The sequence below is a fragment of the Apium graveolens genome, chromosome 7 (assembly GCF_009905375.1).
Source record: "Apium graveolens cultivar Ventura chromosome 7, ASM990537v1, whole genome shotgun sequence".
In the NCBI taxonomy this organism is placed as follows: domain Eukaryota; kingdom Viridiplantae; phylum Streptophyta; class Magnoliopsida; order Apiales; family Apiaceae; genus Apium; species Apium graveolens.
In genome coordinates this window covers 137,902,261-137,916,795 of record NC_133653.1, presented here as the reverse complement: position 1 = coordinate 137,916,795, position 14,535 = coordinate 137,902,261, and the positions used below count along the sequence as shown (strand labels likewise).

The 14,535-nt window shown below is 34.8% G+C and overlaps 1 protein-coding gene across 5 annotated transcripts in view; it reads right to left on the bottom strand.

The window, feature by feature from the left end:
* Positions 1 to 5,053: 5,053 nt before the first annotated feature.
* The window catches only part of LOC141671254 (serine/threonine-protein kinase TOR-like), a 43,941-nt gene continuing 34,459 nt past the window's right edge, over positions 5,054 to 14,535 (bottom strand). For all 5 annotated transcript variants that reach the window (XM_074477424.1, XM_074477421.1, XM_074477422.1 and 2 more), the window contains 15 exons: positions 13,314 to 13,427; positions 13,034 to 13,237; positions 9,925 to 10,005; positions 8,923 to 8,997; positions 8,770 to 8,836; positions 8,472 to 8,632; positions 8,143 to 8,316; positions 7,830 to 7,958; positions 7,655 to 7,738; positions 7,200 to 7,261; positions 7,048 to 7,120; positions 6,802 to 6,936; positions 6,474 to 6,647; positions 6,129 to 6,394; positions 5,054 to 5,442 (listed from right to left, as the gene is read on the bottom strand). In XM_074477424.1, the coding sequence (XP_074333525.1) occupies positions 5,424 to 5,442; positions 6,129 to 6,394; positions 6,474 to 6,647; positions 6,802 to 6,936; positions 7,048 to 7,120; positions 7,200 to 7,261; positions 7,655 to 7,738; positions 7,830 to 7,958; positions 8,143 to 8,316; positions 8,472 to 8,632; positions 8,770 to 8,836; positions 8,923 to 8,997; positions 9,925 to 10,005; positions 13,034 to 13,237; positions 13,314 to 13,427 (1,818 nt within the window). In that variant the 3' untranslated portion in view covers positions 5,054 to 5,423. The remainder of the gene's footprint in view (positions 5,443 to 6,128; positions 6,395 to 6,473; positions 6,648 to 6,801; positions 6,937 to 7,047; positions 7,121 to 7,199; positions 7,262 to 7,654; positions 7,739 to 7,829; positions 7,959 to 8,142; positions 8,317 to 8,471; positions 8,633 to 8,769; positions 8,837 to 8,922; positions 8,998 to 9,924; positions 10,006 to 13,033; positions 13,238 to 13,313; positions 13,428 to 14,535) is intronic.

The window sequence follows — 14,535 nt, the reverse complement described above, 5'->3', positions numbered from 1 at the left end:
CTACAGGAGACTCTCAAGGTCCATTAAGACCACTCCCGGACGATCATCCCATACATAAGGGGCATATGGCCGACCAGGAGCCTCCGTATCAGAGCCATGACGACCACAATTTGCATGCGGGGAAGCTCCGGCCGACCATCCAACAAATAGAGGCCTTTTGGCCTACCAGGTGCCTCCGTATCAGAGTCATAACGACCACAATTTGCATGCGGGTAAGCTTCGGCTGACCAGCCAACAAATGGAGGCCTTTTGGCCTACCAGGAGCCTCCGTATCAGAGCCATGACGGCCACAACTTGCAGGCGGGGACGCCCCGGCCGACCAGCCCACAAGTTGGGGCCTTTTGGCCTACCAGGAGCCTCCGTAGCAGAGCCATGACGGCCATAACTTGCCTCCGTAGTGGCCTTGGCCTACCAGCCAACAAATTTAGGCCTTTCAGCCTATCAGGTGCTCTTGAAGGAGAGCCCTGAGACCTTCAAAAGTTGTTCCGGAGACCCTCTTGAGAGGCCCTTTGGAAATTTTACGAAAAGGATAACTCTCAGCAGAACCAAGTTTCGTGAAGACTAGAACGTCTACGAGAACGAGTTAGTTGAAGTGCACAACATCCTACAAAGGAAGTTTGGACAAGTTCAATGAAGTATAAGACTTCCTATAAGGACAAGTTTAATAGAACACAGAACGTTTAGCAAGAACAAGTACAAAACGTCCATTGATATGAGTATAGAACGTACATTGAAACAACCGTAACAGAGCTAAGAGGAACTCAAAGGCAACCATGAAATTAATTCCATGGATGGACAAGCAAGAGCAGCAAGGGCATGATAAGGTATGTAGAAGACCTGAACTCTGAGTGAGAGATTCAAAAAAAAATGACGGGCAGGAACCCCTGGGCAACCTCTTCTAGGCCGACCACGAGGAGGCCGACCAGGAGCTTCTGCTCTAACTAGCGGAGTAGCCCACATTTGGGGGCATGAGGTCGAGCAGAGCCTCCTGCAACATGAGGTTCTGCTCAACCCCGATGACCCCCCTTTGAAAATTTTGAAAAATTTCAAAAAAATGGAATAAAATCAGAAATTTTTTTAATTTTTTTTTCAAATTTTCAGGATTTTAAGATTAAGGCCAGATTAGGGTAGATTAGTGAAATTAAGGCCGTATTAGGGCCGATTAGTGTATATTATGTGTAATTCATCGAATTTATGAGAATTAGTGATTTGTATGATGAAATAAGCCCAGATTAGGGTCGTTTAACCCATTCACTCTTATAATTAGTGTGGATTAAGAATAATTAGTATTTTATGCATACTCATTAGTCTTAATTAGCCCCGATTAGGGTAGATTAGCTTCGATTAAGGCCAATTAGTGCATTCTAGCTTAAAATTAGGCTCTTTTAAGCATAATTAGCAACTTGTACATGGAAATTAGCCCTGATTAGGGCCGATTAGCCCTGATTAGGGCGGGTTAGCATATTTCACCCTATAATTAACCTTGACGAAGGTTAAGGGGTGATAAACGCTCGCTTTTTAGCCCCGAACAGGGCCGTTTAGTGTCAAACACTATCCAAATAGCCTGTGCAAAGGCCTTAAGTGTGTATATTCACACTAGCAAGTCGTTGTAAAGGTGTAGTTCACTCCACACTTTACGATAAAATGACGATACTCATGAAGGGCTGACACCCATGAAGGGCCGATACCCATGAAGGGCTGAAATTACTCTGAGTCGCGATTAGACCATTATAACTTCCACGAAAACTCGAGCAGTATTCACGGAAATTGGGGGCAAATGATATGGATAGAAAATACATCCTAAAGACACATTAAACATCGCATTAATTGTACTTGGGCTTCTTGTCTAAAAAGTCCAATACAGCCTGTCTGGTCCGAACTCATAGCAGACTCAAGACGGCCCATGTAGACAAGGCCCACTAGTAGAAGTCGTCAAGGTCCACGAACACAAGCTATTCACGGACTAGGCCCAATACGGCTGGAAGAGCATAAATATGTGTTCTAAACAGACTCAAAGTCCTACACAGAAGGTTCTTGAGCTCCTTCCTCAATAGGACTCGTAATCACCATCTAAGTTGGAGACTTATCCACCAAGTCTCCCAACAGAAGTCTAACCCTAGACTCACCTCTATATAAAGGGCTATACCCCTCAACCTAAAACTACGTTTTTGGCTTGATTCTCTACAACACAGTGATACGTATGCATCTTCCAAGGATCGATAGTCCCGAACGCAAGAGCAACTATTAAAACTCGAATCTCACCAACCCTAATATTAAATACTAACACACTTAGGTTTTTGTTTCACAGCAGCTTAGAAGAAAGATTTACCTATTTTCATGTGCCTGATATTATAAACAATTATTTTAATAAAAGATATATTTAATTATATTTATTCAAGCATACTTATTCTTTTCAAGAAATTTATTAATAAAATATTAAAATAAAAATTATAAAATAATATTTATTTAAATACATCACACGGATTATATGATAATGGTAAAAGACAGATGATGAAATTTAAATACACGTATATTAAAATATAAATTATTAAACGCCTAAGCAAAAAATTAGAATAATAAAAGAATAATAAACTTTTTTTGAGATCGACACACTACCATAACCGGTCTTCTGAAATTTAAAAAGATAACCTTTGCAGAACATGGTAAAAGTAGAATTTTATTGAAGAAGGATGACTCACTTTCCAATTAATAACATGTAAATGCTAAAGGTTCAAAAAATGCCCTCATATAGGACATTTTCCTCATATAGGACATTTTTAATATGAAATGTCCAAAATGACATGATTGAAAAGATGGCTCGAAATGGCCCATAAAAATTATTTCACTTGGCGTTTTTAAACGCCTCTGAACACGTCATCGTGCGTTTTGACAATTGAGTAAATACTATTATGATGCTCCCCTTGTTTATACTTGTGTTTTTGGGATGTCCTGCCGATTCTTTACGTTTGATTTGGACACGAAATTTAAAAAATATGTATAAAATAGTGAAAAGGAGAAAAAACAGTGGTGGGACTCATTTTTAATATATAAAACGGGAATAGGGGAGTAAAAATAGTGTGAAAAATGAGGAAAAGTGGGAAAGTGATGAGACTCATTGACTATTTTTGGTAAATTTTGAAATATAAAGAATCGGATGTGACATGTCAAAAAGGAAACCGTAAAGAAACAGTTGGGACAGAGGGAATACCTTACAATTGTTTATGTTTCAATTTTTTTTTAAATAGTAAAATTTTTATAGTTTTTAAAATAACTACATTACTACTTCTTTCCAGTATACTCACTTTATACATACATATAATATTAATTGATCATATTATTTTACTCACTTTTTTAATTTTTCTCCACTATTTTATCATTTTTTTTTAAATTCCGTATCTAACCCCAAATGTAAACTTGGGAGTGACTGCCGGAATATTTACTTTCTAAAAAATGAACATATGCAAATAGAGATACAGAGATAGGCAACAAGGAATTAAGGTTTATATTAGTTCCAACAAGCAATTAAGGTTTATATTAGTTCCAACCACAATCATGGAATTTGAGGTATTTTCTCTATCTGTATTGCTGTTAATTAATGTAATCATGGGTTTATATATCTTTTACGTCTGCAAATACTATCAAAACACCATTTTATTTCGCGTTTTTAGTATAATATACACAACTTCAATTGGCGTTTCCACCCAATAACAAAAGTTTATCTTGCGTCTTCAAAATCATAAACTTCCGGCATTTTCAATTTAATAGTACCTCACGTTACGTACCTACTAAAATGAAAACAAAATAGTTATAAACATGACGTGAATTCACGTTACGAGTCAACTAAGGTGAAAATGCTACGGACCGTGCATGTTTGGCATTCACTTTCTGCTTATTTAAATGACCCGATTGCCATTTTGCACTGACTTGGCAAATTTCTTGAACGTGCTTTATATAGCACTTAAATGGCATAATCAGAATGTACATATGAGCAGCTACTCTCCAACTTTCATCATAAAATTTATTCCACCAACCTTTTACTTGTACCTCATAATTTATATAGTATTAGTTCGTATGTTATTTTATTATAAATATAATAGCGATTAATTATAATAAATAAATTATTTTGTCAAATAATTTTTTTAAGGTTCTAGCATAATGATAATATATTTTTAAACTTAATAAATTAAAAAACTTAAAACTTCTAAGTAGATACTCAAGTAACTTATTTCAGTACCAAATATTTTTAATATGAATATACAAGGGGGTAGTTTTGTAATTACACAATTTGATTAAAAAATGACTGAATCTATAATTAAAATATACTATGTACTCGTGTAACTGCCTTAAAGACGTACTTAAGGCCATTTTTCTCGATAAATAAAATTGTTAAACAAATAAAATTTTCCGGCCCCAACATAATATAGACAACATATTTTTAACACAAATTTATAAATAATATCGGTAAACAAGTAGAAATTTTCACATATAAGTTAAAATTTACCAAATACATCGTCAACTTATAAATTATTGAAACGCCGAAAAAAGTAAACTATGGTTTATCTGGGGGATATCTTTCCGGGTTATGTTATTCAGAGCATGAAAGTCGTCATAATATGTAACACTGGGCCAACACCCAAACTACGTGCACCCCCTCCCTAGTTTGAAAAGAAATTTGCATTTTAACTTTTACAGTACGTAGATGCCGTTCTCACTTCTATTTTCCGTCCTTCACCACAATACTAATACTATGAAGAAAGATTTCCAAGGGACCTCTAAGCAAGTGCAAAGGGTTGACGTGTGATCTAAAGTTCAATCTCTTTTAAACAACTCAATACTTTCAAAGTAAAAGCTACTTCAACTAAAGCTTCTTCATCAAATAGCTCTAAATTTTCAAGAGATTCCACTTTATGAATAATTAAATTGATCTAGAATTTCACCCGAGTTCAATCAAGTATTAAGAGAGAGAGAAGACAACATGTTTATTCCGTATCGCAAAAAAAAACAAAAGAGGTGGTCAATCATCAATGGTTATTTGTAAAAGAAAAACGACAGATACACCCATCTAAACCTATAATTTATAGATAAAGAGAACACTGTACAGAAGTGGAGTGCTAGTGACTGATACATATTCCCTAGTTTAAACAGAACTTAGTTGAAAGCCTGGACTTGCACTTACATCTAACTAAACATGGTGGTAGGAATACCTAACAAGCTAAATCTATACACATATTGACTTATCACCCTTGGCCCTTGGCTTCTGTTTATGTAACCTTCCTATTGCATATCACAAAGTGACTGAACTATAGACACTAAGAATCACACAGAAATGGAGGATAAAACAAGCTCTATACTAGGTACAAACAACAAGGCTTCATACTATGTACATTGTATATACAAAGAGAATCCTAAGACGGCTCTTTCTTTTACCAAAACGGGCACCACCTGAAACAATAAAAGATGCTATTGTCAGAAATAAAAGTTCACAAGTTTATCTAAACACAAACAAGTTTTTAGTAATAAAAAGCAAGAACTTGTGCAACCATTTGGAGATTATCTCAAGAACTGCAGTTACCTAACTTTCTCTGTAATTTGTATAAATTGAAGTATTTTATTTTTGTTAATTTTTTATAGATTTCAAAATCTTAAACTCGGAACCCGAGAGAATTGATACCGAATCTTTTTTTTTCGAGGAGAAAGTAGAGTGTACTGGTCAAAAGTTTTTTGGCTCGCTTCAATATTCGAGGGTGTCAATATATTTTTAGTGTTGCAGAAAGTCTCTGAAACTTAATAGGCTTCAACATCTCTTAAATCACATTTATAAGACAACCAGTCTAGAGATTCCTTCTATGACTCCATGGGAAACTATTGAGTAATGTCAAAGAAACAAAAGCATCAAACTTATTCAAGAGGATCTACAAGCATCGTTAATTTTGTAAATCACTTTTGTAACTGAATGAGATGATATTCAGCGACAATTAACAACACAATAGTTTCAATGATATTTACAAGGCCCTATCATAAGAAGCTGGAAGATGGGTGCAACTGCACGATTTGTAAACATAATTTTAGATAATTAGGTGCAGTATGTAAGAGCGAAGATTCGGAGTGAAGTTAAATATAAATCATACCCGACATAATTTTGACACAAATTTTCAGACGAGGTAGCTTGCAGAATCAATTTCTGAACTTGTAGTTTGACAGATAGTCCATGGTCAACTTCATGGATATCTCCAGAAATCAAGTTACTGTGGTCAAGAGTATGTGGTATAGAGTTAGCTGACGCCAAAGAAGACGCAGAAAAATCACGCCCTGTAAGTTTATGACTCATGCGAGCCATAACTACAACAGCACGCTCATTCAAAACCTCGTTCGCATCACCTAGTTGATGAACAGCCTGCAAGCATAAAGAAAATAAGTAAGAACTATTAGAACGTTTAAACTAAACATCTAGAAGTTCAAAGTACGGGATATACTTGAAGTAGTTCCCTCTCACGAGCGCCCCTTTGTGGTTGAAGCAGCTCTCGATTTAAAGTAGTTTCATCGACATTTACAACTGGTGGGACATGCGGAATTGCGAGAGTTGACATTTGCGGGACTTCGTTAAAGTTGAAAAGACGCCAATTGATGAGGGGGTCATGGACAAAGGCCTACAAAACAGAAAAATAGCAACATTAAACCTCCAAACAAGATAATTAGTTAATAAAACATATTAATACGAATCAAAGGCCAGATATATAGGCCACATAAACTGTCAACTACCAACTATGAAATTGAGAAGGAAATCTAACAAAGAGACAATACCTCCATCATAGCCATTACACTATCTTTATTTGTTCGGAGAACTTGCATTACATTTTCACATGTTGAACGAAAATTACCCTCGATGCCACTAACTTCCATAGCTTTCACAAGCATTCTGGTAAGGCGAAATGGTACCTGCATTGATCATTATCATTTAAAGAGTAATTTAGGCTGTCTTAATTATGGTAAAATGTAATGTAATAAGGAGATGAAAAAAATCCTAGGCAGAATCCAGTAGCAGAACACCTTTTCAGGAAATTTTTCACGGTTCATTGAAGCTTCAAAGCAATCCCCAAAATCGATGTGAAGTATCTTTCCACTGCAAAATTGTGATACAGGTGTAAGTACGTCCTTCAAAACTGTTGATAAACAATCACTCTTCTTCTCATATGTAGTACCTCGAACGATGTAGCATAAGATTGCTAGGGTGTCGGTCACCTAATCCAAGAAGGTAACCAACCTGAAACATGCCAAAACAAGAATGATACATATGCCCAATTTTAAGGGTAGACTCCAAGATAACTCTAATTCTGTCATATATTAGAATTACAAAATGATGTTGTGAGGTTCCTTAAGAAGTGTATATTGTTTACAATGAATGCAAACTGCATTCATTACAGCCACTTTGAACTGCGCTTCCAAGAATGCCAACAAAATTACAGAAGAAAATAGAACACATACCATGCTCATTAAGAAACATTTTGTATTAATTAGCTTTTTCCTCTGCTCAACGAGTACGTGCTATGTTGTACTAATTATATATACTCAACAAACGAAAGTGACCACATGCAGCCACTTTGAACTGTGCTTCCAAGAATTCCAACAAAATTACAGGAGAAAATAGAACACATACCATGCTCATTACAGCCAAACTTCTGGTATAATTTGTTCTTCTGTCTAACCAGACCTCCGAAGTGCGGCTCTTTAACCAAAGGACCTAAAAGGCACAACCTAGGTTAATTTCTATGAAATATTCTAAAAATGAAAAGCAAAACCTGTAATCAAATCCCATAAGATGCTATGCATACCCTTGCCAAATCGTTGCCTTCAGTGTTTTGCAGTGCATACTCAAACACTTCTACTTTAGATATAAGTGGCAAATGATCATAGTCCGGAGCAAAACCAAGCATTAATTTATGTTCTTGATTAAGTGTAATCTACAAAATAATAAGATAATTGATGATGTCTTTGTAGGACTGCACAGAGAGAGAGAGAAAGGAAGGAAGGGGGAGAGAGAGAGAGAGAGAGAGAGAGAGAGAGAGAGGGTGGGGGGGAGGGGGCCGAGAGAGGGAAAAAGAGCGGGGGGAGGGGGCGAGAGAGCACAAATGAACTTTAACAAACCTTTCGAGCATCCCTGTACTCCCTAATGAGATGGTGAAGGGTATCACAATTTGGCACCCAACCTATTAAACCACTGTTGGGGGATAATGGAATGACAGCATATCGTTGAATTGAAAGATCCTTCTCCGAAGTTTTTCTAGAATTCTCCAAAAGTGTGTTCACCAAACCAAAAAGCTGGAAAATATGAATAATTTAGATACCAATTTGCGGCCACCAAATTTCGTCAATTGTAACATATAGAATACATAAGTAACTTCTTGGATTTCTAATGACACCAAACACTATCATCCACCGGTATATGATGAACAAGAAGTTAAAGTAACTAGTACCTGCATGACACGCTCATCTTGGCGTAAATCTTCATGTCCTTTCAGCAAGAAAGCATAATCTTCTCCATCACTTCCATGTATTGTCAATTTTCTAGGGCGTTGCTTGGATGTAATAACAACAAGTTGAGGAGCAAATGATGCAATTGTAACAACAGGTGAATCTGAAAATTAAAAGTTATAATATACTATCCAAAAATAAGGTACATTTAAAGCTTCCATAAGCAAAAATTCTCTTCTTATTTATTCCAAAATTTGAGTTGGGAAAAAAAGAGAAAATTGGATGATAGCTCCATATCACCTGCTCGATAGGTTCCGGGAACAGCCAGCTCCAAATTGCGGCATTCTAACAACTCCGGGGAAACAGACTAATTTGTGCACACAAATGATGTCATTAAAAAAAGGTTTGTTAAGAAAAAGGGAATAAAAATCATCATGAACCTCATGGTTTTACCTGTAGGTCCAGTGTGGTAAGAGTTGTAAGTTGCTTATCAATTCGTCTAAAGACATGATAATAAAGATCCCAAGCCTGATCAAGTAAACTTAAATCATCAAAACCAGTGTTCTAAAGGATGTAACATTGACAATGCAGAAGGCAAAAAGTTTGTAAAGCATAAAGAAGACCAGTAATTAGCTTCACTGCGAAAATTAACACAGAAGCAGTCTAAGTTTTTTAACTTTAAAAGGGCCAATCCAAAACAAATTATCAAGCAATATATCACCGCTATACAAGCAGTCAATGCTCATCTGAAAGTAATAACATGGGCACATTGGTTGCTATTTTCACCTAGAAATCTTAAACAGAAGTCCAAAGAGGAACACACTTAGGACTTCTGTTTAAGAATTCCAGGTGATTATACTGGTGATTTATTGCTTGATTATTTTGTTTGGAATTGCTCTTTTAAAGTCACAAAACTTCGACGGCTTCTGTGTTCTATGTTACTCTGACTCGGGTACCGAATGTCTGACATGACACATATCCGAGTGTCGGATTTGAGAAGTATAAAAATTGGGGACACTTTCCTATTTTTATACAGGGTACATGAACAAGGCATAATATATAAATAAACAAGCATGTTAAGTTAGATATCTTAGTTCAAAGTAACAATAAAACTTAGATTAAAAATGATCTCGTAAGGGACTTCGCAAATTAGGCATCTTCCTTATTTTTATCTAATTCTTTCTTCTCAAATATTTATTTTGAATTATAAGTTTGACTCGTTTTTATCTTTAGTCAAAGGATTGACACAGAATAAATGTCGTGTCCGAGTGTCAAAGTGTCCCGCACAGGTACGACCTAAACAAAAGAGTCGGAGTATCATAGCTCTAAACTTTAAAACATAAAATAAGGGTTAGGCGATTGAAAGAAACATTGATGTTGTCCAATGATGATTGATAGGAGGCGCATTAAACCTCAGCACCATGCGTGTGTGTGTGTGAGAGAGAGAGATGGTACCTGAGTTAGTTCAGCATCTTTGCCGGTTCTTTTATATTTCATGCAGCATTCATAAGCTTCCAGCAATTCATGGCGATATGTCTAAATTTCAGAGAAATTACAAATTTTGGAAGACAGACATAATTAATTAAAAAGTAGATACAACACACATTTTCACACAACAAAACCAAACACTGGAAAGTACAAACTGGATTAAATTACAACATTAGGATTTGGCTGAGTGATAAATATTATAGCTGTAATGTGAACAATAACACAACATATCATCTGTTTGATCATTACCAACTTCTGTATTTCATCTAACTCTTTTAGTTCTTAATTACTTCCCTTCATTCACACCTTAATGTCCACATTGTGAGACTTGTTTTCTACAATACAATGATTATATCAAGTGTGAGTTGTAACACTGTACTACACGGTCCTATCTCAAAAACATGATCATAATAAGTGGTCCCAACTTCCAAAAGTAGAGTGCATTTAGTATTCAAAGTAAAATTTGACAAATGAAATTCTTACCCAGTTGACAAATCTTTATCAATATAATACCAACATGAGTATAAATTAGTGAGACATTTTATTCATGAGTTAAATTACTAATTTGCCCATATACAAAATTTTATTTAAAAAAATGTGTCGTTGGTTAGGATTGAACTCGAGCCTATACATTCACAAATAGATGTTCATACCACCACAGCACATTGTCATATATATTATTAATATACACATAATATGTCAATGTCATAGATAACAAGACATTTTATTTTTCACTTCAAACATAATTAGTAGATTATTTGTACAATTAATTTAAAAAAAAAAAATCATCTATCTTATCTTGACCTGGCAACGTTCCGTGTCGTGTACAAATGTTCTGTGTACTTTCGTGTTTTCGTGTACCAAACCTTAAACCCGAACCCGACCCGGATTTGGATTCGTGTACCAATTTGGTGACACTAACCCGACACTAATATATTCGTGTTTACCCGCTTTGGTACACTAAAGTACAAGGATTATATACGAAAAAAATTAACTATTAAAAAATGCAATAGATAATTAAATGGTCTTAAATAGTGAACAACAAAGTTCTGAATACAAAAGCACGAAACAAGTGAAAATATTTTTGCGTACAACAAATTACAAATTGTTCGACATTCAAAAGAAATTAAAATCATAAAGTCAACTAATTGATCTAAATTAAGTAATATGTATGGATCTAAATTAGAAAGAGAAGAGGTTGGAAGCGGGATATAAGTTTGTACAAGAGGGGTGGCCTGTTAAATTGGGGGGAAATGAAAAGTAAAGGGACAAAAGCTAAAACCCTAAATGCTCGCAAGTCGCAGCTGCTCAACTAGTCAAATGACCAATAAAGTGTATTTTAGACTTTTAGTATTTACAAATTTCAATTATATATATTATTTAGAATACGTAAAATTCATATTTTATATGTAATATATATATTATACTTTTTAAAAAGTTTAACTATTTATTTATTCCGTGTACATTCGTTCCGTGTCGTGTACCTATATCAGAAACCCAGACCCGACACTAATTATATTCGTGTTTTTTCGTGTTCGTGTAATTTCGTGTTCGTGTACCAAATTTTTGAACCCAAACACTAATTATTCGTGTCGTTTCGTTCCGTGTTCACGTGTCGTGTACCTATATCGGAAACCGAGACCCGACACTAATTATATCTGTGTTTTTTCGTGTTCGTGTACCAAATTTTTGAACCCAAACACTAATTATTCGTGTCGTTTCGTTCCGTGTTCACGTATCGTATACCAGTATTGCCAGGTCTAATCTTATCTAACTTCCTGCATCCTCAGGTATTAATGTGTTAGAGACTTTTACAATGTCAAACCAATAAATAATGTATATCAAAATTGTTATCTTGATTTATTATGATTTGTCATGGACTTGACCCAATTTTTGAAAGGTACTCGGTATTTGATCTAGATTATCGCACAATCGGATAAAGCTACGAGCTTTGTACTCGGTCAACTTTTTTTTCATATTCCACTTTGTTTAAACAATATGTACATTAACATCAAAATTAAAATTATGTGTATGTGACTTTTTTTTAATAATGGTGAATTCTTAAAAAGCAAATTTTAAATTTGAATTTATATTTCATACAAAATCACAAGAAATTGTTATTTTTTTTAAAAAATAATCCTAGAACTTAATGTAATTTGAAAATGTATTGCCTTCAACGATTTTAGACAACACACTATTTACAAAAAAAATGTATATTATTTGATGTATTTAAAATTACATATATTTAAAAGCATGTGTATGAAGCACGGTACTTCTTGTAATTCTTTATTTGGTACGAAACAACTTAAGGTTATTATAGATTTATTTTCATATTTTAATATTAGTATATGAATAAATTAAGACACACGCTGAAAATATAATTTGGTTCGATCTATTTTAAGTTAAAAATGAAAAATAATTATACTGATCACAAAAATTATCGTACTCTTTCTTTTATATTAACAATAAAATATTATGAATTTAAGTACTTATATTTAGTAAATATTACATACTTTCTGTGTCCCACCCAATCCTTTAGATTTTCTATTTTCGGGTATCTCCCTCAATTGTTTACATTTCAACAAAATTCCAAAAACAATAAACTTTTAAAATTTAAAGAAACCAATCGGACCCACTACTTCCTTTCACCTCTCTATTCTATTAGACTTCATTTGTTAAATAATAATTGGTCCCACCATTTTACCCACTTTTTCCTTTTCGCTTGACCTCTGTGCCCAACCCAAATGTAAAGAATTGGGTGAGACAGAGGGAATAGTTCTCACCAACCAATTTAGAGAACGAAAGAGTTTCAAAATTACCCCCGTTTAGCCAACTCTGTATCTCCCTCACAATTTCCAACCACTCTGACCGACTGACGCCTATTCCTATTACCCTTTACCGCACATGGTGTCAAGGGGCTTGAACATTAACAGACAGAACGGAGCTACTAATTGTAGATCCATGCATTACACAAGTTCTATAACGCATGACCACAACTATAGTATTGTTCTCTAGATAATATAATTGTGCTATATAATAAATAGATAGAGAGGTAGTTTCATGAAAGAGAAACAACCTGAATAAAGGATTTCTCTTTTGCAGTTGCATTGTTCCGCAATGCACCTTCTTCAAGCATTTCATGCAATGGCTCTAAGACCTTCAGCATGCCCTCAATATTATGTTCACCAAAATATAAACGACTAGCTTCTTCCAGTGCCTCATGCCACATTTCATGCCAAAGTATTGCAACCCTAATCAATTCCTTTGATACAAGTTGTGCCTTCACAATAAAAACTGACCAGTCAGATATTCCTGCCAAGGTGGAAAGATAAAATACTATCATTATTTTTCTTCACCTGGTCCACTAGAACACCACTATGTTGCCGTACTTTATCAACTACTTCTTCGGCAGCAGCTCTTCGTAAAGTGCTAATTGATTTGCAAGCCACAAGCAGAGGATACATAAGAGCCTGAAAGAAAATTTAGTTATTGGACGTACACATCACAATGATTACCAAAAGGCAACTACAGAAACTTATGTTACTCTAAGTAACAGTCTACACATCAGCAAGCATTTGATTCAAAAAATTGTAACAGTACGAACAACGAAAGAATTTGATAAATATAATTTTTTGAGCTAGTTTAGATAAGAGCTAGTGCTAATTCAATTTAAGGTGGACAGTTAAATAACAAGTTTAGTAAAACTCGACCACTGAGACTCTAGTAAGCATGAGTGCAGGTGCGGTGATGCATAATATGGGGATACGGAAATTCGCTAAATCAAAAAATATGGGAAGTCCGAAATTATCAATATACCAAAAATATATATTATACGTAATTTCAAGACCTTCAATTATATTAAACTAAATAAATTCATTATCCTTAGTAACATATATCATTATTACTTTATAACCCAATTAATGCATTATAACGTAGTTAATCGATTAAAGTATTTAAGTATATGCATTACCTTCTCTCACGTGGGTGAGAGAAGAATCCCCATGCACCCAAGAATCCCCAAGAATTCGGTACACAGTGCGGTAGGTAAGTGAAGAATCCATGCTTCCTAGGGCTCTTATGATTTTCCCTCCAATTATAAGCAGAGATGGAGGTAGTCTTAAATTCGTATACACCTTCACACCCTAGACAGTTCACAATTTTCTTATAGCCCCCCTGGAACTAAAAATTAAAGGCTGTATACATGACATATTGAAAGGATCTGTAAATATGGAATTTTATAATTGATGTTATAGCAAGTAAACATGATTAAGATATAGGTGGAAATAATTTCATTCCAAAATCTAGAAGTATGTCAGTATTATAAAAGCCAATTTAAACTTGAGATATAGAAAATAGATGCTCTAAATCAACTTATAGTTTGATATATAAAGACACGATTACCATACTTTATGATCTTTCTTTGTCTTCGCCTTGAGTATAAAAAGTCAGAGTAATCATATTCAACACCTAAACTTACAAAGAAGGTACTGAATCCTTGGTATATTATAACCTACAAAGAGACAAACCACTGGCCCCTACTATATGTTCATGTCCCCACCCCACCAATAATATATTAAG